Below are 26,352 nucleotides of genomic sequence, written 5' to 3'. Positions count from 1 at the left end.
CCCGGGTACTGGTAGATCCCCCATACCCAGGTTGATGAACTGGAACTAAACCATTCTCCTCACAATTGAGTTTATAAATAAAGTGTTCCAATCACTAAAAATAACTCTGTAAGAAAAAGGTTTATTTTTCCCCCCTCTTGAAAGTTAGTTCATCTTATGGGGAAATAAGACCATCCTTTGTGCTGCATACCACAGAGAGGGCAGTAAGAACAAGAGAGATCATAGTGAAATAAGATGAATTCTCTTTAACTTCAGCAATTAAAGATAAGCATTGTCATTTAACATTAGTCTAGAACCAGTCATTAAAGTGAGATTGCCTGATCCACAATTAAGGTGTTTAATTATTTGCCAAAATTGCTTTTTTTTTTGCTTCCTGAGAAATGAAATGAGAACAGGTTTTTTCCCTCTAATTTCAGTTGTACCTAGCTTTTAAATCAGCCTTTTCTCCTCCTTCTCCTAGCCTCCATTTCCCAAAACACCTAGCCCAACCCCTCCCTTTTTTTAAAAAACATTCTAGCCCTTTGTATTTCCCTCAGAGTCCTACTCTGATGCGTTATCGTGGTGTATCATTGACTCTAAGTTCCAAAAAGTTCTAGGAAGGTGGGCTTTCTGACCATTTGAAGAAGCAATAATCTAATCAGGTGATTATTTTTACTGCACAATTTAATTTTGATCACAATTCCCTGGGGTTTTCCAAAGCCTACTCAATAACCCAAGTGGAAAGGGCCCACATAGTTATTCTGCCAGGTGTGAGGAGCTCTGGAGGCTAGGGAGGAAGCAGACCCTATCTCATCTTCAAAGAAACTCTTCTCCTCCAGTCATCTGCCTATCTGAGAGTCCCAACCAAATACCCTAGTTCCATGATGGTGAACCTATAGCACATGTGCCAAAAAGGGTACACAATCCTCTTTGTGGGCACCCCTACAGTCACCTGCCAGAGTTCCTTACTAGATAGCCAGAGGAACTTAGGGCAGAGCTGTTCCCCCCCCTCATCTCCATGTGCCTGGGGACACTCCTCACTTTACCTACCCTTCTGCCCAGCAGCCAGTGGGAAAGTTTCCTCCCTCCCCTGTCTAGGGGTAAGGGTAGGGCGGGGATGGGTGGGTGGGGAATGGGATGGGAGAGGGGTTGGCACTCAGTCTCTGGGTGATTGGGGATGAGGCCTGGCACGCTGCCTCTAAAAGGTTTACCATCATTGCCCTAGTTCATTCACATTGGGCAGTTCCCTGTAACTCATTGATTTACAAATTGTGGCAGACCTTATCAAGCTAGAAATACCTCAAGTATGGTCTGGGTTATAGACTATGTTTGGTTTTGGTGGATCTGCCTAATAAGAATATAGAACTTCATCATCAGTAGATGAGTCCCTGGGATGATGAATCTGACTCCATCTTTCCAATTCTGACTCGAGCTTACCTTTCAGGCTTATCTTCACATTTTTTTATGTTCCAGCCAAATTGATTCACCCTTCATGTACATGAAACTCCGTCTTTGATCCTTGTACAGGCTGATTCCACAGCCTGGTATGCACTCTCATTTCAGTATTTCTTCCTTATCCTAGCATCCTTCAAGCTTATCTCAATCACTACCTCTTATATGAAGTCTTTTTTATTTCCCTAGTTGCTATTCATTCTTCAAAGTTACCATGCATTTATTTTCATAAATCTTATGTTTGTTTATATTTTGGCAGTTTTTTCACCAAACCATACCATCATCTGACCCATGTTTGTGCCTTTATACAAACTTTCCTCTATAACTGGAATGTGTTCTCTTTTTACCTCCACCTTTTGAATACTGTAGCATTCACAATGAGAATTTGTAAAAATATCAATAGCAGCTAATATGCCAATATTTGTTGCAACTAATGCTGAGATAAAGAAATTCTATGAAGTACTTGATAAGCCCCTCCAAGCTAAATCAATTTAACTTTAATCTCTGGTTACTATTGATATTTTGAACATTTTTTAAAACTATTAAAGTTTAAAATTGCACTAAAATATTTGGTAGACATAAGGAAGGGAAGAGAAAAATGTCAGAAAATATGGTTCAGGAGTGAAAAACTAGATACTAAAAGTATGTCAAATACACAGAAGCCTCTTATGCATGTATCTTGAATAATTGGAAAGAATTGAGAGACACTGAATATGGCAAGGACTGAAAAAGAAGATCATATAACACAATGATATTGTTGTTATCCTAATAAGCAGGGAATGACTGGTTATCAGCATGAAAATAATTTCTGAGTAAACTGCATATGTAGGATCAGATCATCAAAAATTAGAACAAAGATTTCAATGATAATGCAAAATGAGAAAGAATCAAAATAAGATGATATTGCTTGTAAATGAGTGAATAATAATCTAACTTATTTAGTTGCTAAAAACTAGAAAACAGATAAAGGAATAGACATTGAAATATGGTGTCATTTCCTTGGGCAGTTTTAGTGATGCAAGAGTCACCACCATATTGAGAAAACCAAAAGTGATTAGAAACTATTTTAGTTAGGGAACTCTTTGGCAAGAAAAGAGTTATGGTAACTTGAAACACTAGTTTGTAATGCAAACTCATCTGTAAAACTTTTCAGAAGTGGAAGATTGGAAGATTATAAGCATCTCATTAAAAAAGGCAAGGAAAAACAGATAGAAAAACAAAGTTACAAAGAACTTGGCAAGACAATTTAAGATAGATCATCCCAAGAACATTTAAAGATAAAATTAAGAGTATAACAAAAAGGCAAAAATAGAAAAGATCTGTCAAAGTTATATCAAATTATTTTTCCTCATCTATGATAATGGAATCACCACATTTTAGACTCTAATATGTTAGCCTTCAATGTCCTACATAAAAAAATAGAAAGAAAACAAAGATACATACAGACCGAGCAGAAGAGATTTCATATTGAAAGTGAAGCAATTTAAATGATGTTGAGAGATAAATTCATCATCCGAGAGGACAAAACAAAAGACCTTACAGGGAGTCCCAAATGTCTTACTGCTCTTTTTAAGTTTTAAAGTTTTAAAAACTATTAAAGCTTAAAACTGCACTAAAATATTTGGGACATTTTGTATTACCTTTAAAAGAACAAGTTATTAATAAAAACAATAACTTCTGACTCATCTCTAAAAACCATGCATGACAATAATTTAGATAATTATTGAGAGCACCTTTGAAGAAAATATGCAAAGAGAATAGACAGGATTTAGAAAACAACATTATTTGAAGATGATATGTGTAACACATGCTTTTCCACCTGGTTTTCTAATGTTTTTTCTAATGTTTTTCTAATGAATGGGTGAAGATCAAAGGGCATTCTCTCCCCTGACCCCCTGGTTTTCCTGACTCACATAGATATTGTTAACCTGTTGCAACTGACTTTATTAAGCACTGGGCTAGAACTAGCTATTTATCTGGCCACAGTGCTTAAACTAGCAACTGGAACCACTTATTAAAACTTTTTTTTTAAATAAAGGTATAAATAATGCCCTTGATGCACATTTGCTTACTATAAAAAGCTTGTAATTCAATTCAACCTTAAACTTTCTATCTCAATAAAAGATTTCCCTCAAAATTCAAAATAATACAAAATTCTTTGAAAGATACTATGTAAATAATTTTTCAATAACACTCTGATTATGAAAATCTACTATGGCACAGAAGAGGAAGATGCATAACTACCACGGGTGTTTACTACTCTCATTGAAGATGTTCAGTACAGATTCCTAATAGAAGAATTCTCTGAAATTGGCGAGTTCTTCCTGAGGTTCCTCTTTGTGGATGAAATTGTACTGACTGTTTCAAAGCCTAGAATATTGCAAAACCTTCTAAATTATATTTGCAGTCACTAAAAATAATTTGGCCTTTTATGGGAGTAGTTACTTATACTAGAAAACCAAATGAATGAAAAAAAAACTATTGTCAAGACTATGATATATAGTTGAATTGATTGACAATTTATAGAGCTCATCAATATACCTGGGATAGACATCATGGATTGACAGTGATCTAGTTTCACATTTGATTAAGATTAAGATTCGCTAGTTGCATTTGGGAAATTGTTCGGTTATTTTTTTTTTCATTCATCCATTTATTTATTTGTTTGTTTTGGGGGCTTTCACATTATTTTTTTTCTTTTAAATATTATTTTATTTGGTCATCTTCAAACATTATTCATTAGAAACAAAGATCATTTTCTTTTCCTCCCACCCCCCTCCCACCACCCCTCCCATTGGCGATGCGTGATTCCTCTGGGTATCAAATGTGTCCTCAATCCAAACTCATTTCCATGTTATTGGTATTTGCATTAGGTTGTTCATTTAGAGTCTCTCTTCAATCATAGCCCCTCCACCCCTGTAGTCAAGCTGTTGCCTTCCCTTGGTGTTTTTACTCCCACGATTTGTCCTCTGCTTGAGGATAGTGTTTTTCCCCCTTGATCCTAGTGGATTGTTCAGGGACATTGCATTGACACTAATGGAGAAGTCCATTACGTTCGATTGTACCAGTGTATCAGTCTCTGTGTACAATGTTCTCCTGGCTCTGCTCCTTTAACTTTGCATCACTTCCTGGAGGTTGTTCCAGTCTCCGTGGAATTCCTCCATGTTCAGTGATTCTAATGACCTCAACTTTCTCCCTGAAAAAAAGATTTATCTTTTTTGTAATCACCAATAAGCAAGGTTGTCAAATGGCTGAAAAATATGGAGTACCACAGTTTCCAAAGAATTAAAATCATGGAGCACCCCAAAAGCAATGATGGAAGCTTGGTGGATCATGAGGTATAACATGTTATTAATGAAGAATTTCAGAGAAGTTGTGTAAAAAAAAATACACTAAAAGAAACATGTGACCCAATGAGGAGATAGACTGGTCATATATTAAGAACAAGGATTGGGACAACTGGGTAGCACAATGGATAGAGTGCAAGGCCAAAAGTCAGGGGTTCAAATCTCACCTCAGATACTTCCTAGCTGTGTGACCTGGGCAAGTCACTTAACCACCATTGCCTAGCCCTTGCCATTCTTCTGTCTTATAGTTGTTATTAAGACAGAAAGTAAGAGTTTTTAAAAAGAGCCAAAATTAACCCCTAAAAAAGCCTGTGTACTTCACACCCTTGCCAGGAAACCACAAATTGGGTCACAAACAGTTGGCTGAACAACAAAAAACAAATGTGTCAGGTATTGTGCTGGGCATCTACATAATGTAATTGTCTCCAGAGGAAGGCCCCTACCATATTTGGTATGTTCCCTGTGTAGAATATGTGGGAGGAAAAAAAGAGTATCACAGATTAAGAAGGTTTAGAAGAATTTTTATCTGGACCACTGGAAACAGTGCCCCATTAATGAGATCACAGACCCACCAGAATATCAAGGTAGGATGTTTCTAAAATGCATTCATATTTTCTTGGCTTCTTAAACAAAATGTACTGAATATGATGTAACCATTTATTTTTGCCTTAGGGTCACTATAATGAACACTAAACACAAGTGTCCCATAACACAATAATGTCCTTAGAGTGTGAAGGGCTGTTTGCCCCTGAATTAAATGGTCCCTGAGTGCTATTTTTTTATTTCAGATTTTTATGCCTCCTCCCTAGATAGATACTCAATTTTATAGTATTCCTTCTTACAGTTGTCATTATGACTGCCTTGAAAAGTGTCTCCCATTCTGATCTGATGCTTCCAATATGATATGGCCTGGAAAACTTGATGCTTCAACACTACAGATAAATAAACACCCGAGCTTCTTTTTTAAATATATTTTATGTATGTATATATTTTCCAATTACATGTAATAACATTCAACCAAGCTTCTTAAAATTGTGTGCAAAATAACTTATATTGCCAATATAAGATAGGGCTCCAAGTGAGAGCCTACCCTGTTAAAATGCCTAAACACTAAAGAGGGGAGTATCTTTTATTGTTTTCTCACTGTCCTTTATTAACACTTTATTTTCTGCCTCTGAGAAGTATATTGTTCTCATGTATTTGTTTATTTGCTTACTTTGGGGCTTACTACCTGTATGCAAGGTGGCTGAGGATTCAAGAAGTCTGAGTTGCTAATAATAATTATTATATAATAAATAAATGCATATCTATACTGTAGCATAAGTGTTATATAATAATTAGGATTATTCACAACAATAATTATAAGTAAAATAAGCCTTCTTTTTGATATTAGAAAGTTCCATCCAGTTGTCCTATTTCTGCCCCTCAGGATGCTAAAATCATGCCTTTGAAGCCCTAACAGGGTTTACCTTTGTGGGAGGGTCAAAAAGAAGTTTACAGCCATAAACCTATAAAGGTTTATGTATATTAATTTCTGATTGTCAGATCAGCAAATTGGGCTAAATAAGATTTTATAACTTTGTACTTTATTCATATTTCTCCATTTCCCCAGCCACTGAGTCTCTAGTTCCTATTTTTTTAGAATATGTCTATATCTATATCCATATATATATATATATACACACAGATATCTTTCTACAGAAAGAAGTGCCCCTTCTGGAAGTGTAGTAAGGGCCGGATACATGGCCTCAGGGGGCTGCATGTGGCCCATGGGCTGTAGTTTGGGGACCCCTGCCTTATTGGATGAGTTTCCATCTCTTCCCCTCTCTTCACTCCCCAAACATTTTTTTTTGTTCAGACTTGAATTTTCTCTGTATAAGGAATTCCCTATACAGTGGTAGCTTAGTAATATAGGATAGATCACTGGGCCTGGAGTCAGGAAAACCTCATTTCAAATTTGGCCTCAGCATTTATTGTGTGACTATATGGGTGAGTCACTTAATTACTGCCTACCTCAGCTTCTTCAACTGTAAAATGTGGATAATAATAGCCCCTCCCTCTGAAGGTTATTGTGAGAATCAAATAAGATAATATTTGTAAAGTATTTAGCAGAGTTGCTGGTGCTTAATAAATGCTTATTTCCTTCTTTCTCTCCACTGAATGCAGATCACCTGATAACTTAGAGTTGCCTAGTTGTTGAGATGTCCTCAGTCATTTCATCCACAAACATTTATTATGTATCTACTATGCATCTGGTATTGTGCTGGTCCATAGGGGCACAAAGAAAAGCAGACAGACTCTACCCTCAAACGACTCAGGAGAAATTTTGGAGAAGCATGACGGGTGACTAGGTAGACACAAGATAGATTCAGATTAGTTGAGAGGTCATCTGAAATGAAAAACCACTAATACTAAAGGGATTTGAAATGAGTCTTCAAGGAGGCCAGGGAAACTAAAGGAAGAAATAAGAAGGGAGAGCATTCATGGACAGAAAACAAAAGTGAAAAGGAGTTGGAAGATGGGACTGTGGAGATGGGCTCTGATGGTAAAATTTGAACAACCAGATTTCGGGGGGGGGGTATTCCTGCATAATTTTCAGTTAAATCTAAATTTTAAACATTTTTTCATCACTTTCTCAAGTCTAGGCAATCAACAGAATAATAAATCAAGCCTTGGTTTGTAGCAATTACCAGTTTCCAAGTTGTAAATGCTCACATTGAAAATTTAACAATCAGCTCTAACAAGCTGGTCAGAGCTGGTTCTCACGCCACTAAGTGCAGAAAGACTAGCAAATAGACCAATGTGGCAAGAATGGTTTTGAAAGCCAAGTAGAAGAATTTACATCGGATACTGGAGATAAAAGGAAGCCACTGGAATTTATTGCATAGAAGGCATGACATGATCCAACCTATATTTTACGAAAATTGGTTTGGCAGTCTACTGGATAGATGGATCAAAGTGGGGAAAGATTTGAGGCATGGAGATGAAGTGATCTGTCTGTGATCACAAAGTTAATATGCCCATGGCAGCACTTGAACCCAAGTATAATGAATCCAAAGCCAGGCAATTCTAAGCCATAGTAATTTCTTCTGCTCAACAAGGCAGTGGTTCAAGTTGAAAACTACATATCACCCCAAGAAGAAATACAATGTGGATTGGATATGGGTCTTGCCTTGTCTTAGAAATGACTACTTAAAAAAACAACACCTTAGTTTCTATGAGCTTTGAAAAACAAATCCATTCAGAGGACAAATGGAAATTCTCAATTCATAACCTTAAAAGAAAGCAGCCTTCCTGTTAGTTTTGGACTTTGGAAATAAGGAAAAGAAGGTTCCTCATTATGAAGACAATGGAGTAGGTAGGAGGTGGTAAAAAAAATTCTCTGTCTTTAATATTTGTTAGCTTTTTAAAAAAAAAGATTAAATTGGTGACATGGGTGACTGATTTTTTAAAAAGTCAAATAGGTCAGTATTAAGTATTAAAGATAGTTCAGAAAAACTTCAGCAACACAGACTCTACCAGATCAGAATTGATAATCAAATTCAAATATTCCATGGGTGGCTCTTCTGGAAAAAAGTTTAAATACATATCTATATATACATAAACATATACCTATTCATATATATAGATATATATGTATGCATGTGAATACATGTATATATACATGTGTGCCTATTTGTATAAAACATAATGGTAGAAGGAAGAGAGCCCTTGAATGAGAGTCAAAAAAAATCTGAGTTAGAAAAGTTTGGGCACTCACAGACTCACTACATAAATTTAATGAAGTCCCTTCACCTCTTCATTTTCTTCACCTATAAAATCAAGGGATTGTATTCAGGTAATCTCTTGGCTTCTAAGATACCTTCTAATATTCTTTAATACTATGATTCTGGTATCCTAAGCTGAAACAAGTAGCTTTTTCAAACAGAAGACTCAAGAAATTAAGGATTACTGGAATGAAGAGGATGATTTCAGAAAGAACTGAAAAAACCTACATGAGCTGATGTAGACTGAAATAAGCAGAACCAGGAAAACATTCTTCACAGTAACAGCAATATTGTGGAATAATCAAATGTGATAGACTTAGCTACTCTCAGGAGTAAAATGATCCAAGACGATTCTGAAGGATTTGTAACAAAGATTGCCCCCCACCTCCAGAGAAAGAACCTATTGGAGTTGGAATGCAGATGAAAACACATAATTTTTTTCACTTGTTTATTTAGGTATATGTTTGGGTTTTTTGGTTTTATAAGATTATTCACTTACAAAAATGAAAAATATGAAAATATGTTTTGCATGATAATAGACGTGTAACCCAGATTGAATTGCTTGCCAGCTCCAGGAAGGGATGAGGAAAAGAAGAAGGAAGACAATTTGAATCATATAACTTTGGAAAACTTATATGGATATTTGTTATATATGTATTTATAAGTCTCTAAAAAATAAAAAAGAGAAAAGACATTAAGGATTCCTGGTACAGCTAGGTAGCTCAGTGGATAGAGAGCCAGGCCTAGAGATAGGAGGTCTTGGGTTTAAATCTGATTTCAAACACTTTCTAGCTGTGTAAAACTGCATAAGTCTTTTAACCCTAATTGTTTAGACCTTACTACTCTTCTGCTTTGAAACAAATATTTGCTATCAATTCTAATAGAGAAGGTAAAGGTTATTTTAAAAGGGGGGATGTTTTGAAAATCTAATGTCTATGCCTAGCATTTAATTTTTGCTTTATTTATTTATTTATTCATTTGTCAATTTACCTTCCCCATCCTGGTACTGACAGATGATTTGATCTGGGTTATACCTGTCTTATCAGGGAAAACATTTCCATATTGTTCATTTTTCTAAGTGAGTAATCCTATAAAACCAAAACCCCCAAACAGAAGCCCAAATCAACAACTGAAAAATCATGTAGCATTTAATTTTTGAATGTTAAGAGATTTTTATACTTCATCAATATGTAATGCAGACTTACTGAGAATTAATAAATTCATTTTCACTTTACCTTTTAATACTCATTTGTACCTAAAAAAAATGCTAAAAATTGCTTACAAGTTGCTTAGAAACTGGATCTATACAACAGCTCTGGGTGATTGGTAGTAGAACTATTATTATCTTCTTTTTGTACATGAGGAAACTAACGCTAAATGTAGGTACGTCTAATTTGGAGGAATCAATGACAGACCTGGAGGGCTAGGAGAATAAGGACCCATGCACTCTGAAATCAGGAAATGGTTAGTTAGGTTGAATATTAGGAAGTCTAATCTCAAATGAGAAGGTTCTTATTTCACACAATTTGTGGCTCGTTGGGCCCCTACCCTGTTACTTTGAAGCCAAATTATTTAAATATTAGGTTTTAGCTCATGTCTGGGGTCTTCTTAAAGGTGGGCAGTAAAAAGGTAGTCAGGTATGGGACAGATATATAATTACTACACTCAAAAGACTGACAACACTCATTGACAGAATAACTTAGAACAAAGATTCAATGACAACTTTAAAATATTATTATTGGGGGAACCTAGGAGGCTCAATGACTAGAGAGTCAGGCTTGGAAATGGGAGGAGCTGGTTCAAATGAGGCCTCATGATACTTCCTACTTGTGTGACCCTGGAAAAGTCACTTAACTTTAATTTCCTACCCCTTGCTGTTTTTCTGCCTTAGAATCAATACTTACTACTGATTCTAAGACAGAAGGTAAGGATTATTTTTAAAAAACATTATTATTAGAGGCTGATACTTATATGTTATAAAATAAATTAGTTTACAAAAACTACTCATTAAGTATTTTATATTGCACCTGAGCTCTACACTGTCTAAACAAGAGCCAGCTCATGTCTCCTGATAAAACAGACAATACTTGGACTAATTCTCTTATGAGTGATCTTCTCCAAGAGTATATGAATGCTTGGGGGTTCAGTAGATTGAGAGCCAAGTCTGAAGGCAAGATGTCCTGGGTTCAAATCTGACCTCAAACACTTCCTAACTGGGTGACCCTGGGCAAGTCACTTAACCACCATTGCCTAGCCCTCACCACTCTTCTGCTTTGGAACCAATACATTGTGTTGATTCTTAGATGGAAAGTAAGGGTTTAAAAAATTAATTAATTAATAGAATAAAAAGCCCCTTGAGTCATCAGCTCCTCTTGTCCAGTAGCCAGCAAGAGGACTGTTTGATCATTTCAAAGCAGTCTCGTTCTTCAGCACTGAGTCACCCCACAGATGTAGCCAGGGAATCTACAGCCTCTACCATGCCCAAATTCTGAGTTACCATGTACTTTATTCTGCCTCCTGGCTAAGGTTAAAGCAAAGATCTGGGTCACTTATCATACCAGGTTAGGTGAGGCTTGCAAAGGAGGAGTTTCTTTTTCTCAACCAGAAATTGAGAAAAGATTTGAATCTCCTATCTGAGGCAGCAGAAGTGGAATGGCTCACAGGCTAAGAGTTTTATCCAATTGAAATCTGTGATCATTAAGTGCTTGTCACTGGATTAACACTGGTCAAAGCAGTGGAAAAATACAATTTTTGTCCTTGCCCAAATGCTTCATAAGCATCATGATCATTTAAAATAATAGGACTCCAATATAGTCACTTAGACAAACTATGTCAAACAATATAAAATTATAATTACGCTTTGGGAGTCCCAGAAACTTCTAGGAGAGCTCCACATTCTGAGATCATCCCCATGGGTCAATTCATCTTTCCCTGTATAAAAATGATTGCCCTAAAGAAGGCCTCAGTTACTTAGTAGCACAGCAGGTAGGAAACCAAGATTTCTGGTTCAGAATCCAGCAGGCTTTCCACTGGATACTTTCTACTTTAAGTAGCAACACTGAATGTCTGAAAGTATCCCATTAATATAGCTTTTAACTATCACACTAGCATCTCTATACCTTCCTTCCTCCAAATTCCAAGGTAGAAACGTCTATTTTATATTCCTAAGAGGTGATTTAATTTCACCTCTGTTACTATTTTGATACAGTAGCTAGAATACTAGGCTTGGAATCAGAAAGATTCATCTTCAGAGTTCAGATCTAGCCTCAGATTCTAGCTGTGCAATCCTGGGAAAGTCATTTAACCCTGTTTGCTTCAGTTTCCTCATCTGGAAAAATGGTCTAGAGAAGGAAATGGCAAACTACTCCCATATCTCTCCCAAGAAAACCCCAAATAGAAGTTGGAAATGACTGAACAACAACACTGTTTTGGGAGAGCTACAGGAGGATGTGTAGCATAAAAACATAAAGCATAAAGGAGCCCTGGTATCACTGTTGAGAATGATGCCCTCACTCTTCATGATGGGAGGTAATCAGAAGCTATTGGGCCCTCTTCTTGAATTAGTCTGGAGCTTTATTTTGTAAGTATTGACACCCTGGCTTCCTAATATTTATTTTGAAACTCTGTTTTAGAACCAAGGCAGAAGATCAGTAAGGGCTAGGCAATGGGGGTTAAATGACTTGCCCAGGATCATCCAGCTAGGAAGTGTCTGAGGCCAGATTTGAAACCAGGAACTCCTGTCTCCAGACCTGGCTCTTTATCCAATGAGCCACCTAGATGCCCCCTTCCTAATTATTATTATCAGAGGAGTTTGTAGTGCTAAAAAGGGGAGTTTGGAAATACTGATTAGGAGGTAGGACGATGATAGGGGTAACAGAGGAAGCAGCAGGCCTATATTCCCAGGATACCAAATCTTAGAGTAACTAGTAACCTTGAAGCTTTTTTGCCATCAAGACCTGCCCCCTCAATATTTTCCCTTTTCAAATGTTTCCTCCCCATATCAAAGTTATAAATATGGATATTGTGAGTTATTATAGCATGCCCATGTTTACCTTGCACAGTTTAGATTAGAGTGATAGGCACCAAGTTGATAGTTTTCTAATTATTTCTCTCTTATTTCCTGATCTCCAGTTGAAGCAATACATTTGGGAAGCCTTGTAGCTGCCCAGGGTTACATCTTTCCCATATCAGACCATGTCCTTACCCTGAAGGATGATGGCACCTTTTATCGATTCCAGGTAAGTCAGCTCTCTTCCTTTCCACCAACCACCATCTTGTCAATTTCTCATCTGATCACAATGGAACAACCTTGGGAAAAGGAAGATAGAACATGATTCAAGACCCTGGGGGAAAGGGATTGATATCAGGGGGCTCCTGTTTCCTGACCCTCTGTTGTTTTGCAGGCTCCATACTTCTGGCCCTCTAACTGCTGGGAACCTGAAAACACTGACTATGGTAAGAACTGAAGCAACCTCTAGTTCTTTTAGGTTACTGCTGGGAGCTTCCAAGACAAATGCTTAGCATCTGAGCAACTGTGGAGTAATTTGTCTGTGTCCTGGGGGGTTTCCCATGTTTGGCTCTTTTTCATTTAGTTGACATTTAATAAGCCCTCAACTCTTGGGAACTCTTCATAATGGAAGAAGGCTTACAACACATAGAAAATGATGCCGTCCCCAGAGAGGAGCAGGAGAAGAGTTCTTATAATGGCCATTCAATCCACATGACCCCAAAGACGTCTGAACCTTCTAGTGGTACCATGTGACTCATATTAGTGACTCTTCTTCCTAGACAGATTTTCTTTTTCTTTTTAAAATTCTTACCTTCTGTCTTAGAACCAATATTAAATATTTGTTCCAAGACAGAATAGTAAGGACTAAGCAATTGGGATTAAATGATTTGCCTAGTCATACAGCTAGGAAATGTCTGAGGCCAGATTTAAATCCAGGATGTCCCATCTCCCACCCTGGCTCCCTATCCGCTGAGCCACCTAACTACCACACTAGGCAGAAGCTGGACTAAGGTGGTAATAACCAATTTCCACTTCTAACTTCTCACTAGCTATTAAAAATCATAACAAGAGCTAATTAGATAGAGTGGATAGAGTGCCAAACCTAGAATCTGGACGACTTGAGTTCAAATATAGCCCCAGATACTTCCTAGCTATGTGACCCTGAACAAGTCACTTGACCCCAAATGGTTAGCCTTGACCACTTTTCTGTCTTAGAATTAATATTAAGGCAAGGATTTTTGAAAATCATAACAAGAATCTTGGAGGAGCTTAGGGTAGGGAAAGGGATGGAATTCACTCTGACTCAGGGAAATAAGTTATTAGATTTGGCACAATTAGATCATATCTGGTCAAGGAGATCCTTCAAGGCTCATCTGATTTCATATCCTTAATGGAATAAAATGGATTTACACTAGCTTACACAGCAGTGACAGCTGACACTTCATTCCCACTGCCTTTAGTAATAAGGTTCTTTAATGCCTCAGAGAAATATGAATTCATCAGTCTGGGTATTCCTTTCACCAATACAGGTCACAAACTAAATCTACAACAGGGTTCTTAACATGAGGTCCATGGAATCTCAAAGGGATCTTTGGATATAGTTCTGAGGTCCTACAAATTTTTTTTTAAAAATATTTCAGTGTTGTCGCTCAGTCATTTTAGTCATGTACAACTAACTCCTTTGGGGTTGTTGTTTTTTTTTTTTGGCAAAGATAATGGAATAGTTTGCCATTTCCTTCTCCAACTCATTTTCCAGATGAGGAAACTGAGACAAACAGGATTAAATGATTTGCCCAGAGTCACACAGCTAATAAGTGTCTGAGGTCAGAGTTGAACTCTGGTCTTTTTGACTCCAGCACTCTATCCATTGAGCCACCTAGCTACCCAAGTATTTTGATGATTTATTTTAATATGATCAATTTCCTTTATAATCCTGTGTTACTTTTTTTATTTGTGCGTTTAAAACATTATTCTGAAAAAGAGTCCATAGGCTTCCAATTATCATGGCACCCCCATTCTTACCTTGTAGAGTTTAAAAAGTTAAAGGGAGGGGGGGAAGGGAAATTAACAGACCCTAAAAAAAGAGAAGGGAACAAAAAGGGAGGGGCTAGAAAGGGAAGCATATCAAGGGAGGGGACTAGGGGGACTGATTTAAAGTAAACCTCAGGTTTAAAAGGTTATAGCAAAAGAAGAAAGGTCAGAATTAGGGAAGGAGATCAAAATGCTAGGGAAGTCACAAGTGACAATCACTGAATGTGAATAGGATGAACTCACCCATAAAATGTAAACGAATAGCAGAATGGATTAGAATCCAAAACCTACTATATGTTGTCTCCAGGAAACACACATGAAGCAGATAGATACTCACAAAGTCAGAATTAAAGGTTGGAGTAAGACCTATTGGGCCTCAACTGATAGAAAAAGTCAGGAGTTGCAATCATGATATCTGGCAAAGCCAAAGCAAAAATAGAACTGATCAAAAGGGATAGGGAAGGTAAATACATCCTGATAAAAGGGAGTATAGACAATGAGGAAATATCATTAATCAACATGAATGCACCAAATAGTATAGCACCCAAATTTCTAATGGAGAAACTAGGAGAACAGAAGGAGGAAATAGAGAGTAAAACTATATTAGTGGGAGACCTGAACCAACCACTATCAAATTTAGATGAATCAAATCAAAAAATAAATAATAAAGAGGTAAAAGATGTGAATGAAATATTAGAAAAATTAGAGTTAATAGATATATGGAGAAAAATAAATAGGGACAAAAAGGAATACACATTCTTTTCAGCAGTACATGGCATATTCACAAAGATTGACCATACACTAGGTCATAAAAACATGGCAAACAAATGCAGAAAAGCAGAAATAATAAATGCAACTGTTTCAGATCATAAGGCAATGAAAATAATGATCAGTAAGGGTACATGGAGAGCCAAATTAAAAATCAATTGGAAATTAAATAATATGATACTCAAAAATCAGTTAGAGAACAAATCATAGAAACAATTAATAATTTCATTGAGGAAAATGACAATGGTGAGACATCCTTTCAAACCTTATGGGATGCAGGCAAAGCAGTACTCAGAAGAAAATTCATGGCCCTGAATGCATATTCAGGATAATAATAATAACAAATTAAGGAGGGTAGAGATCAATAAATTGGAAATGCAAATAAAAAACCTTGAAAGCAAACAAATTAAAAACCCCCAGAAGAAAACCAAATTAGAGATCATAAAAATTAAGGGAGAAATTAATAAAATCAAAAGTGATAGAACTATTGAACTAATAAATAAGACAAGAAGCTGGTACTTTGAAAAAACAAACAAAATAGACAAGTACTGGTCAATCTAATTTAAAAAAGGAAAGAAGAAAAGCAAATTAACAGTATCATAGATGAAAAGGGAGACCTCACCTCCAATGAAGAGGAAATTAAGGCAATCATTAAAAACTTCTTTGCCAATTATATGGCAATAAATATGCCAATCTAGGAGATATGGACAAATATTTACAAAAATATAAATTGCCTAGACTAACAGAAGAAGAAATAGAATTCTTAAATAATCCCATATCAGAAAAAGAAATCCAACAGGCCATCAAAGAACTCCCTAAGAAAAAATCCCCAGGGCCTGATGGATTCACAAGTGAATTCTATCAAACAAAGAACAGCTAATCCCAATACTATACAAACTCTTTGACATAATAAGCAAAGAGGGATTGCTACCAAATTCCTTCTATGACACAAATATGGTACTGATTCCAAAGCCAGGCAAGTCAAAAACAGAGAAAAAAGCTACAGACCAATCTCCCTAATGAACATAGACACAAAAATCTTAAACATGATACTAGCAAAAAGACTCCAGCAAGTGATCAGGAGGGTCATTCACTATGATCAAGTAGGATTTGCACAGGAATGCAAGGATGGTTCAATTTTAGGAAAACCATCCACATAATTGACCATATCAACAAGCAATCCAACAAAAATCACATGATTGTCTCAATAGATGCAGAAAAGCCTTTGATAATATACAAACCCATTCCTTTTAAAAACACTAGAAAGCATAGGAATAGAAGGGTCTTTCCTTAAACAATAAACAGTATATATCTAAAACCACCAGCAAATATCATCTGCAATGGGGATAAACTAGATGCATTCCCAATAAGATCAGGAGTGAAACAAGGATGTCCATTATTACCTCTATTATTCAACATTGTATTAGAAACACTCGCAGTAGCAATTAAAGAAGAAAAAGAAATTGAAGGTATTAAAATTGGCAACGAGGAGACCAAGCTGTCACCCTTTGCAGATGATATGATGGTCTACTTAAAGAATCCTAGAGAATCAAATAAAAATCTAGTCAAAATAATCAACAACTTTAGCAAAGTAGCAGGATACAAAATAAACCCACATAAGTCATCAGCATTTCTATATATCTCCAACACATCTCAGCAGCAAGAATTAGAAAGAGAAATTCCATTTAAAATCGCCCTAGACAATATAAAATACTTAACACGGGAATTATATGAATACAACTACAAAACACTCTCTACACAACTAAAACTAGACTTGAGCAATTGGAAAAACATTAACTGCTCATGGGTAAGACGAGCTAATATAATAAAAATGACCATCCTACCCAAACTTATCTATTTTGTGCCATACCTATTGAACTTCCAAAAAAACTTTTTTACTGAATTAGCAAAAACCATAACAAAGTTCATTTGGAAGAACAAAGGATCAAGGATATCCAGGGAAATGATGAAAAAAAATACAAAGGAAGGGGGCCTTGCAGTCCCAGATCTCAAACTATATTACTAAGCAGCAGTCATCAAAACAATTTGGTACTGCGTAAGAGACAGAAAAGAGGATCAGTGGAATAGACTGGGGACAAGTCAGCAAGACAGTCTATGACAAACCCAAAGACCCCAGCTTTTGGGACAAAAATCCCGTATTTGATAAAAACTGCTGGGAAAATTGTAAGACAGTGTGGGAGAGATTAGGTTTGGATCAACACCTCACACCCTACACCAAGATAAACTCAGAATGGACGAATGACTTGAATATAAAGAAGGAAACTATAAATAAATTAGGTGAACACAGAATAGTATACATGTCAGACCTTTGGGAAGGGAAAGATTTTAAAACCAAGCAAGACTTAGAAAGAGTCACAAAATGTAAAATAAATAATTTTGATTATATCAAATTAAAAAGGTTCTGTACAAACAAAACCAATGTAACTAAAATCAAAAGGGAAATAACAAACTGGGAAACAATCTTCATGACAAAAACCTCTGACAAAGATCTAATTACTCAAATTTACAAAGAGCTAAATCAGTTGTACAAAAAATCAAGCCATTCTCCAATTGAAAAATGGGCAAGGGACATAAATAGGCAATTTTCAGTTAAAGAAATCAAAACTATTAATAAGCACATGAAAAAGTGTTCTAAATCTCTTATAATCAGAGAGATGCAAATCAAAACAACTTTGAGGTATCACCTCACACCTAGCAGATTGGCTAAGTGACAGCTATGGAAAGTAATGAATGCTATAAGGGATGTGGCAAAGTTGGGATATTAATGCATCGCTGGTGGAATTGTGAATTGATCCAACCATTCTGGAGGGCAATTTAGAACTATGCCCAAAGAGCAATAAAAGACTGTCTGCCCTTTGATCCAGCCATAGTACTGCTGGGTTTGTACCCCAAAGAGATAAAAAGGGAAAAGACTTGTACAAGAATATTCATAGCTGCGCTCTTTGTGGTGGCAAAAAATTGGAAAATGAGGGAATGCCCTTCAATTGGGGAATGGCTGAACAAATTGTGATATATGTTGGTGATGGGATACTATTGTGCTAAGAGGAATAATAAAGTGGAGGAATTCCACGGAGACTGGAACAACCTCCAGGAATTGATGCAGAGTGAGAGGAGCAGAAGCAGGAGAACATTGTACACAGAGACTGATACACTGTGGTACAATCGAAGGTAATGGACTTCTCCATTAGTGTCAATGCAATGTCCATGAACAATCTGCAGGGATCTAGGAGAAAAAACACTACCCACAAGCAGAGGACAAATGGTGGGAGTAAAAACAATGAGGAAAGGCAATCGTCTGACTACAAGGGTTGAGGGGACTTGACTTAGGAGAGACTTTAAATGAACACCCCAATGCTAATTCCAACAACATGGAAATGGGTTCAGATCAAGGACACATGTGATACCCAGAGGAATCATGTGTCGGCTATGGGAGGGTTGGGAGGAGGGAGAAAAAGAAAATGATCTTTGTTTCCAATGAATAATGTTTGAAAATTACCAAATAAAATACTGTTTAAAAGGAAAAAAAGTTAAAGGGATCCATGACACAAAAAGAAAATAAGGGGCATGACAAGGGAAAGGAATAAACATTTATTAAGCACTTAACTATGTTCCAGACCCTGAGATAAGTGCTTTATAAATATTATCCTACATAATCCTCACAACAGTCTTATGAGGGTGGTGCTATTATTATCCCCATGTAACAGCTGAAGAGATTGAGGCAGACAAAGATTAAGTGGCTTCTTCCAGGGTCACATGACTACTAAGAGAGTCCCAGGTCAAATTTAAACTCAGGTCTTCCTGATTCCAGGCCCAGTGCTTTTTCACTGTACAATCTAGTGGGGAAGGGTTTAGGGGTGGGGAGAAAGGGGAAAAAAAATCAAGAATCCCTGCTCTATACTAAGTGGCCTTCTTGAGTTGTGGCTAGAAAAAAAAATCATCATTGGTAGTTAGCTTTCTGCTGACAAGTCTCTTTAAACTTAGTTAAGCTGGTCCTCTAAGACCAGACATAGAACCCATCATTGGCCTCTATTCTTAGCCTTTCTTTCCAACTTGGTAGAACATGAAGTAGGACTTGAGTGGAAGCTTCTGTGTCAGTTTCAGCTAATTCCTCTCCTGAGACAGTGGAGCAATCAAATCCCATTTCTTTCAAGACAGTTCAGAGAATTATTGTTTGTTAGTGATAGACAATTACAGCTGCAGTGGAAATGATGGGAGTTTGCAGCTGAATTAACGTTTGGCAGATGCTGACTGATAAATCTAGTTGGTTGACCAATGAGCAGTCAATCCAATACCCAACCATATAACTTCTGCAGTAGATAAATTTAAAGAAAGTGGAAATTATTCAATGGCAGCAGTAGAAGGAATAGAAGAACAATAGTTTATAGCCCAATAAAGTTCAGATTATTAGACTTCCAAATAGCTGTGGACAGCATAAATGTATAAGGGGAAGGCACCTGGGATGTGCTCCTCAGCTGTCTATATGTGTTATTACTCAGTTCCCTAAAAATCCACTCCTTAAATGCTATAATCAATGATTCTGGCTGATGCTTCTGGCCAAGAATGGGAGTTACCCTTGGTTTATCATAAAGTAAAAGATTCTGAAGTTGCTGAAATATAACTCACAAAAGTCCAATTCTAGATCAAATCACTATCTCTGTTTTCTTCATGCCACCATCATTCCTTTGTAGGAATGTGAGACAGACTATTTCCAAGGGCCTGGAATACTATATAAGAGGTCAAAGTCAAGCTTTTATTCTTTTACAAAAAGAAAGCATAGACCTTCCAAGTTAAAAAAAGTAGCATGTGTTTTCCCTCTTTTAAGGGCATTTTTGAGATTCATAGTTTAAATGTGTACTGTTTTCACTGATAACAACACTTTGTATTTAACTCTAAGATCAAGTTATTACTTTGAATCCTCTTTAATTTCATTCCCATTTCATAGATGAAGTCATTGAGGATCAAAAATAGCAAAATGCTCTTCATTTGCAAAGAACTAGTAATCATTCAACCAGTAACTATTTTTGCATATCTATTCTGTGAAATGAAAGGGTTCAACTAAATGGCTGAGGTTTCTTCTGGCTCTCAAACTATGATCCTATGAATGTGCAAGGCACTGTAGGGAATTTAGAGGAAGTAAAAGATATGATCTCTGTTCCTAAGATGCTAAGAGTCAAATTAAGGAGATGAGAATTGCATATAAAAATCAATTAGAGAAAAATTCAAGGCAGCATATAACCAAGTGCTAATTAGTGGGCAATTAGGTTGCATAATGGCTAAAGCCTAGGGCTTCAATTATCAGGAAGACTCATTTTTCTGAGTTCAAATCTGACCTCAGACATTTAGTAGCTCTGTGACCCTGGGAAAGTCACTTTAACCTATCTGCCTCAGTTCCGCACCTGTAAAATAAGTTGAAGAAGGAAATGGCAAAGAAATACCAGGAAAACTCCCAATGAGGTCATGAAGAATCAAATACATCTGGAATGATTGAACAACAACAATGGGCATGGTACAGATTATAAATGAGATGAGGCAAGAGAGATCACTGCAGATCAGAATAATGAAACTGGTCTACTTATGGCTCCGTAAACATGAAATCTATCTCCTAATTCCATGCCTTGCCTAGTCTATACCCCATGCCTAGAATGTTCTTCTCTCTGACTTTCAACCTCTTAGAATCTCTAGATCCCTTCTAGAGTTAGCACATCCTATAAAAATACCTATTTCAGCTATTAGTTGCCTTTGCACCAAAATTACTTTATTTTACATATATATGTATGTATCATATATTATATAACATATTGTGTATTATTTTGTATATCTGATTTATTATATATTGTATACATATGTAATATGTAATATATATGTAATATCTACTGATGGAGACAGAGTCAAACTATGAAAAGGTGACAAGATTTGGAGTCAGATGCCTTGGATACAAATCCTAGCTTTGTCAGTTACCACCTGTGTGACTTAGACCCTAGACCTCTCTGGGTCTCACAGGGAAAAAAATTTTAATATATATTTTATTTTCACAATTACATGTGATAATAATTTTCAGCACATTTTCTGAAATTATAAGATCCAAATTGTTTCACTCACTCCCTTCCCTCCCCCTCTCCCAGAGATGATAAGCAACTTGATCTGGGTTATACATTGCCATGCAAAATTTACTTTCATTTTGGCCATTGTCATAAAAGAATACTCATATAAAACCAAAACACCAAAATAAAAGCATAATAAACTAAAGTGAAAAATTGTATGCTTTGATCTGCATTCTGACTCCAACAGTTCTTTCTCTGGAGGTGGAGCTGAGCCATCTTTGTCAAAAGTCCTTCAGCATTGTACTGCATTGTTTGAGAGGAGCTAAGTCTTTCACAGTTGATCATACAGTATTGCTGTTACTATATACACTGGTTCTGCTTAGTTCACTCTGTCTCAGTTCATGTAGATCTTTCCAACCTTTTCCAAAATCATCTTGCTTATCATTCCTTATAGCAAATATCACCAACATGTACCACAATTTTTTCAGCCATTCCCCAGTTGATGAACATTCCCTCAATTTCCAATTCTTTGCCACAACAAAAAGAGCTGCAATAAATATTGTTGTACAAGTAGGTCCTCTACCCCTTTTTTCATCTCTTTGGATATAGATGTAGTAGTGATATTACAGGATCAAAGGGCATACAAGTTTAATAACCCTTTGGGCATAGTTCCAAATAGGAAAAAAATTAATTTCCACCAATACAGATTGCCTGCCTTACTCTGACCAATCTTCTTTATCAGTGACCTTAGTCAAAAGAGATATGGGGTGAAAGGCTATGGATGATTCAGTGGTATGTATCACCTTTACTAAAAAGATAATAAACATGTCTTCCTAATAGATGAGAAGAATCTTTCCTATGTACAAATAGGGAGGCATTTATTTATAACCTAAGGAATCTCATTTGACCAAGTCTTGTGAGTTACTGGTTAATCCTCTTCCTGAACATGCCTCCTCATAGTCTGGAGAGGTGGTATAAACCAGAGGAGTCAAACTCAAAATCTGCAAAACTCCCTAACAAAGCCTGTGTTCCAACTAAAATGGAACTGGGAAATGTTTTAACAAAATGAATGAAAATACAACACAACACAGATAATGTTAAGTTGTGGTTTTGTAAGTCAATATGTAACCTGAAGAGATCCATTTGAGTTTGACTCTAGCATAAGCTATTTGGATCTCCCATCCTGGGATTTTCCAAACAAACTTAGCTAAAACAAAGCAATTGCAGAGGAGGGAATCTGGAACATAATCCACTTTCTTGCATCTTTCTGTTCTAAGAGTGGAGTGGTGAACACAGCTCTCTAACTTTCAGAGACGCCAAGACTGGATCAGTTGTGATGGTGCTTCCAACGTGCAAAATGTCCCCCTTCTATTTACCCATCAATTCCATATCCTGTCTAGAGAGCTGTCTAGTAGTCAACAAACATTTATTATGTGCTGGATATTGTGCTAGGAGCGAGGATAATAAGGCAAAAAGATAACCCTTGCCCTCAAAGAGCTCACATTTGAACAGAACAGACAACAGGCAAATAAGTGGGTCAATATAAGATACATATAAAGTGTGTGCAAGATATTCCAGGAGAAAAAGGCATTAGCAACTGGGGGAGACCAGAAAAAGCCACAAGGAGTAAACAACATATGAGCTGAGTTTTGAATAAATCAATGAAAGTAAGAGGTAGAAGAGATGAGGGAGTAACTTAAAGCTTATTCCATTTCTGCTTCCAAGGTGTTTTCATTCATTCATTATTTTCCTCTTTTATGTACTCTACTATTCCATGGTACCGGAAGTGTCTATATTTCAGTGCAAGAGACAGGAGTATCATTCTATATCCAGAGATAAATAAATGATTCATATTTCCATTCTGACATGATGTATTGCTCATTAAGAGTAGAGGATATAGGGGCAGCTAGGTGGCTCAGTGGATAGAGAGGCTGACCTGGAGACAGGAAGTCCTGGGTTCAAATATGACCTCAGATACTTCCTAGCTGTGTGACCCTGGGCAAATCACTTAACCCCAGTTGCCTAGCTTTTACTGCTCTTCTGCCTTGGAACTCATACTTAGTATATATTTAAGATGGAAGGTACCATTTTAAAAAAAAAGAAAGGACGCTATTTATGACTTCTCTTTTTCTTACATTTCTCCCCGTTTCTGGTATAGTCCAGGGCACATAGGTACTCAATAAATATGTGATTGGTTGACTACTGAATGAATGTAATTATCATTTCTCTTTTTAATCTTGGATTAATCATGCTCTGAATACAATAAAAACATTTTGATTATTGTAATTATGTAATAATATTATGTAATTATTATGGCACTTTATTATGCTCATTTGATTCTTAGGCTAGAACTATGAGGTTGGCAATGCCACTATTATCCCCAATTTGTAGGTGAGGAAATTGAGTCTCAGATTGGTTAATTGATCTACTTAAAGCCAAATGACTAGTAAATTGAAAAGATAAAATTAAAAGGTCTCCTGAATGCAAATAGTACAGAGGACTAAATTGTACATTCAAAAAACATACATTTCAAATTTAGGTTCCCAGGGCAGCTAGTTGACTCAGTGGATAGAAAGCCAGACTTGGAGATGGAGGTCTTGGGTTCAAATCTGGCCTCAGATACTTCCAAGCTTTCTGACCGTGGGAAAGTCACTTAAGCCCTATTGCCTAGTCTTTCTTCTTACTTACTTGATGCTATTAGCTCTAAGATAGATGCTAATGGTTTTTAAAAATTGAGGTTCCAGTATTGACTCAGATACTATTTTAAGAAATTGGAAAATTTAATTAACCTCTCAGTTTCCTCATCTGTTAAATGAGGAGGTTAAACTATATAACCTCTAAGGTCTCTTCTTGCTCAAAATGCATAATTCTAAGTCCTGGTCTCTTGCCACCCAATTTGCCTGATGCTTCACTAATGGTTTTGGTGCAATGTTATTTCTCTTTTTCTCTTAGCTATTTATCTGTGTAAGAGGACGATGCAAAACAAAGCAAGATTGGAATTAGCAGATTATGAAGCTGTAAGTACTACCACTTCTCTAGATGGGTGGGGAAGAAGAGAGTTAAAAGATATCTGCTTCTATCTGGGTTTGAACCTGCATTTCCCCTCTTTTTTAGCCTTTGCAGCCACTCAGGGACGGATGGGCAAACTCACTGCCCCCTTTGTTCTCATCTCTAAATGGCTTCACTCTGATATCTCTTATCACTCTTAGAAATAAAATTATGTCCCTGCATTTTCAGCAGCTCTTTGTATCAGAGGGAGACTTTTAGGGTAGGTTTAGCCCATAGGATCTGTGTATTTGTGTAATATCTTTCCCAGTGCTCCTCTTCCCACTGTAAATCTCAGATTCATAAATTATATTTTCCCATAATTCCTTGCAAGAATCTGAACCCCCACATCAGCTCCCCACCAGTCTTGAAGCCATATGTTACATCATGGAGCATAGGATCTATTACTGTTTAATAGAACTATCAGTCATCTCCTTTGATTAACCCAGGAAGTCTGTTCCTGGTAAGTTTGTCCCCATTTCATAGAGAAGGAAAATGAAGTTCAGAGCAATTTAAATACAAAATCAACACATATGATCAAAAATGCAACTATAGCCAATGGTTTCCACCTCCTCCACCAAACCCATCTTTATAAGGCTAATTTTAAGCCTTCCTCCTCCTCCTTGGTTTCCCACCCACCTTCCTGTGGAGATACTAATGAACTGTGAAATGGCTAAAGGACTGACAATTCAGGGAAGAGAGGCGGCACCAAGGGCTAGGAATAATTATCTCTTGTATAATCATTATCTCTACCTTTAAATCAATGACTCCATCTATGAAATGGGAATGAAATTATTGAGGCAAGAGAATTCAAAGTAATAACTTGATCTTAGAGTCAGATACAAAGTGTTGTTATCAGTGAAAACAGTACACATTTAAACTATGAATCCCAAAAATGCCCTTAAAAGAGGGAAAACACATATGCTACTTTTTTTTTAACTTGGAAGGTCTATGCTTTCTTTTTGTAAAAGAGTAAAAGCTTGACTTTGACCTCATATAGTATCCCAGGCCCTTGGAAATAGTCTGTCTCACATTCCTAAGAAGGAATGATGGTGGCATGAAAAAAACAGAGACATAGTGATTTGATCTAGTATTGGACTTTTGTGAGTTATATTTCAGCAACTTTTATCCCCACCTACCAAACCCTCCTCCTTTCCTGCTCTGGAGGGCTTCCACAATTGACCTAAGGCCCATGCAGCCTATTGAGCACAGTGACTGGCCAGCCTTACTGGTGCTCTGTCATACTCACACTAAGGCTCACTCTTCAAGACAGACTCTTCTTGTTGGTCCATCATTTATCAAGTGTCTATTTTTATGTGCCCAGCACTGAGCTAAGTGCTGAGGCTACAAAGAAAAAAAAAAAAGATAGTCCCTGCTCTCAAGGAGCTCATGATCTAATGGTGGAGACAATATACAAACAACTGTGTTCAAATAAGCTATATACAAAATAAATTGGAGATTTAGGAAGTAAGACATTTGATTTGGAGGGCATTGGCACAGATTACCTTTAAGAGATGAGATTTTATCTGGGTCTTAAAGAAAGCCAGGGAAGCCAAGAGGCAGAGGAAGAAGAACATTCCAAATATGGAGAGCAATCAGTGAAAATGCCCAGACTCAGGAAATGAAATGTGCTGTTGGAGGAACAGCAAGGAGGTCAGTGTAGAGACCAGGCTAGACCTTGGTACTGTTGTCATGACAACAGCAAGTATTTATTAAGCATCTTATACCAGGCACTGTCCCCAGGCACTTAGGATACAAGTACCAAAAATAAAGATGTGGAACTAAATTTTAGTGACTAAAGATATTTTAGAAACTTTTCCATATGAAATGGGGAAGTAACAATAGTGTCATTCATGGCCTAGAAAACTCCAAGAATTCTAGGCTCATAAAGA

At 36.8% G+C, this 26,352-nt stretch overlaps 1 protein-coding gene across 3 annotated transcripts in view; it reads left to right on the top strand.

The window, feature by feature from the left end:
- RGS6 (regulator of G protein signaling 6) overlaps positions 1–26,352 on the top strand; it is a 773,101-nt gene that overhangs the window by 615,545 nt on the left and 131,204 nt on the right. For all 3 annotated transcript variants that reach the window (XM_007472890.3, XM_056810707.1, XM_007472889.3), the window contains exons 5-7: positions 12,677–12,783; positions 12,949–13,000; positions 24,368–24,432. In XM_007472890.3, the coding sequence (XP_007472952.1) occupies positions 12,677–12,783; positions 12,949–13,000; positions 24,368–24,432 (224 nt within the window). The remainder of the gene's footprint in view (positions 1–12,676; positions 12,784–12,948; positions 13,001–24,367; positions 24,433–26,352) is intronic.

This window comes from Monodelphis domestica, chromosome 1 (assembly GCF_027887165.1).
Source record: "Monodelphis domestica isolate mMonDom1 chromosome 1, mMonDom1.pri, whole genome shotgun sequence".
Taxonomy (NCBI): domain Eukaryota; kingdom Metazoa; phylum Chordata; class Mammalia; order Didelphimorphia; family Didelphidae; genus Monodelphis; species Monodelphis domestica.
The sequence above is the reverse complement of the archived record's forward strand: the minus strand, read 5'-3'. Positions and strand labels throughout refer to the sequence as shown.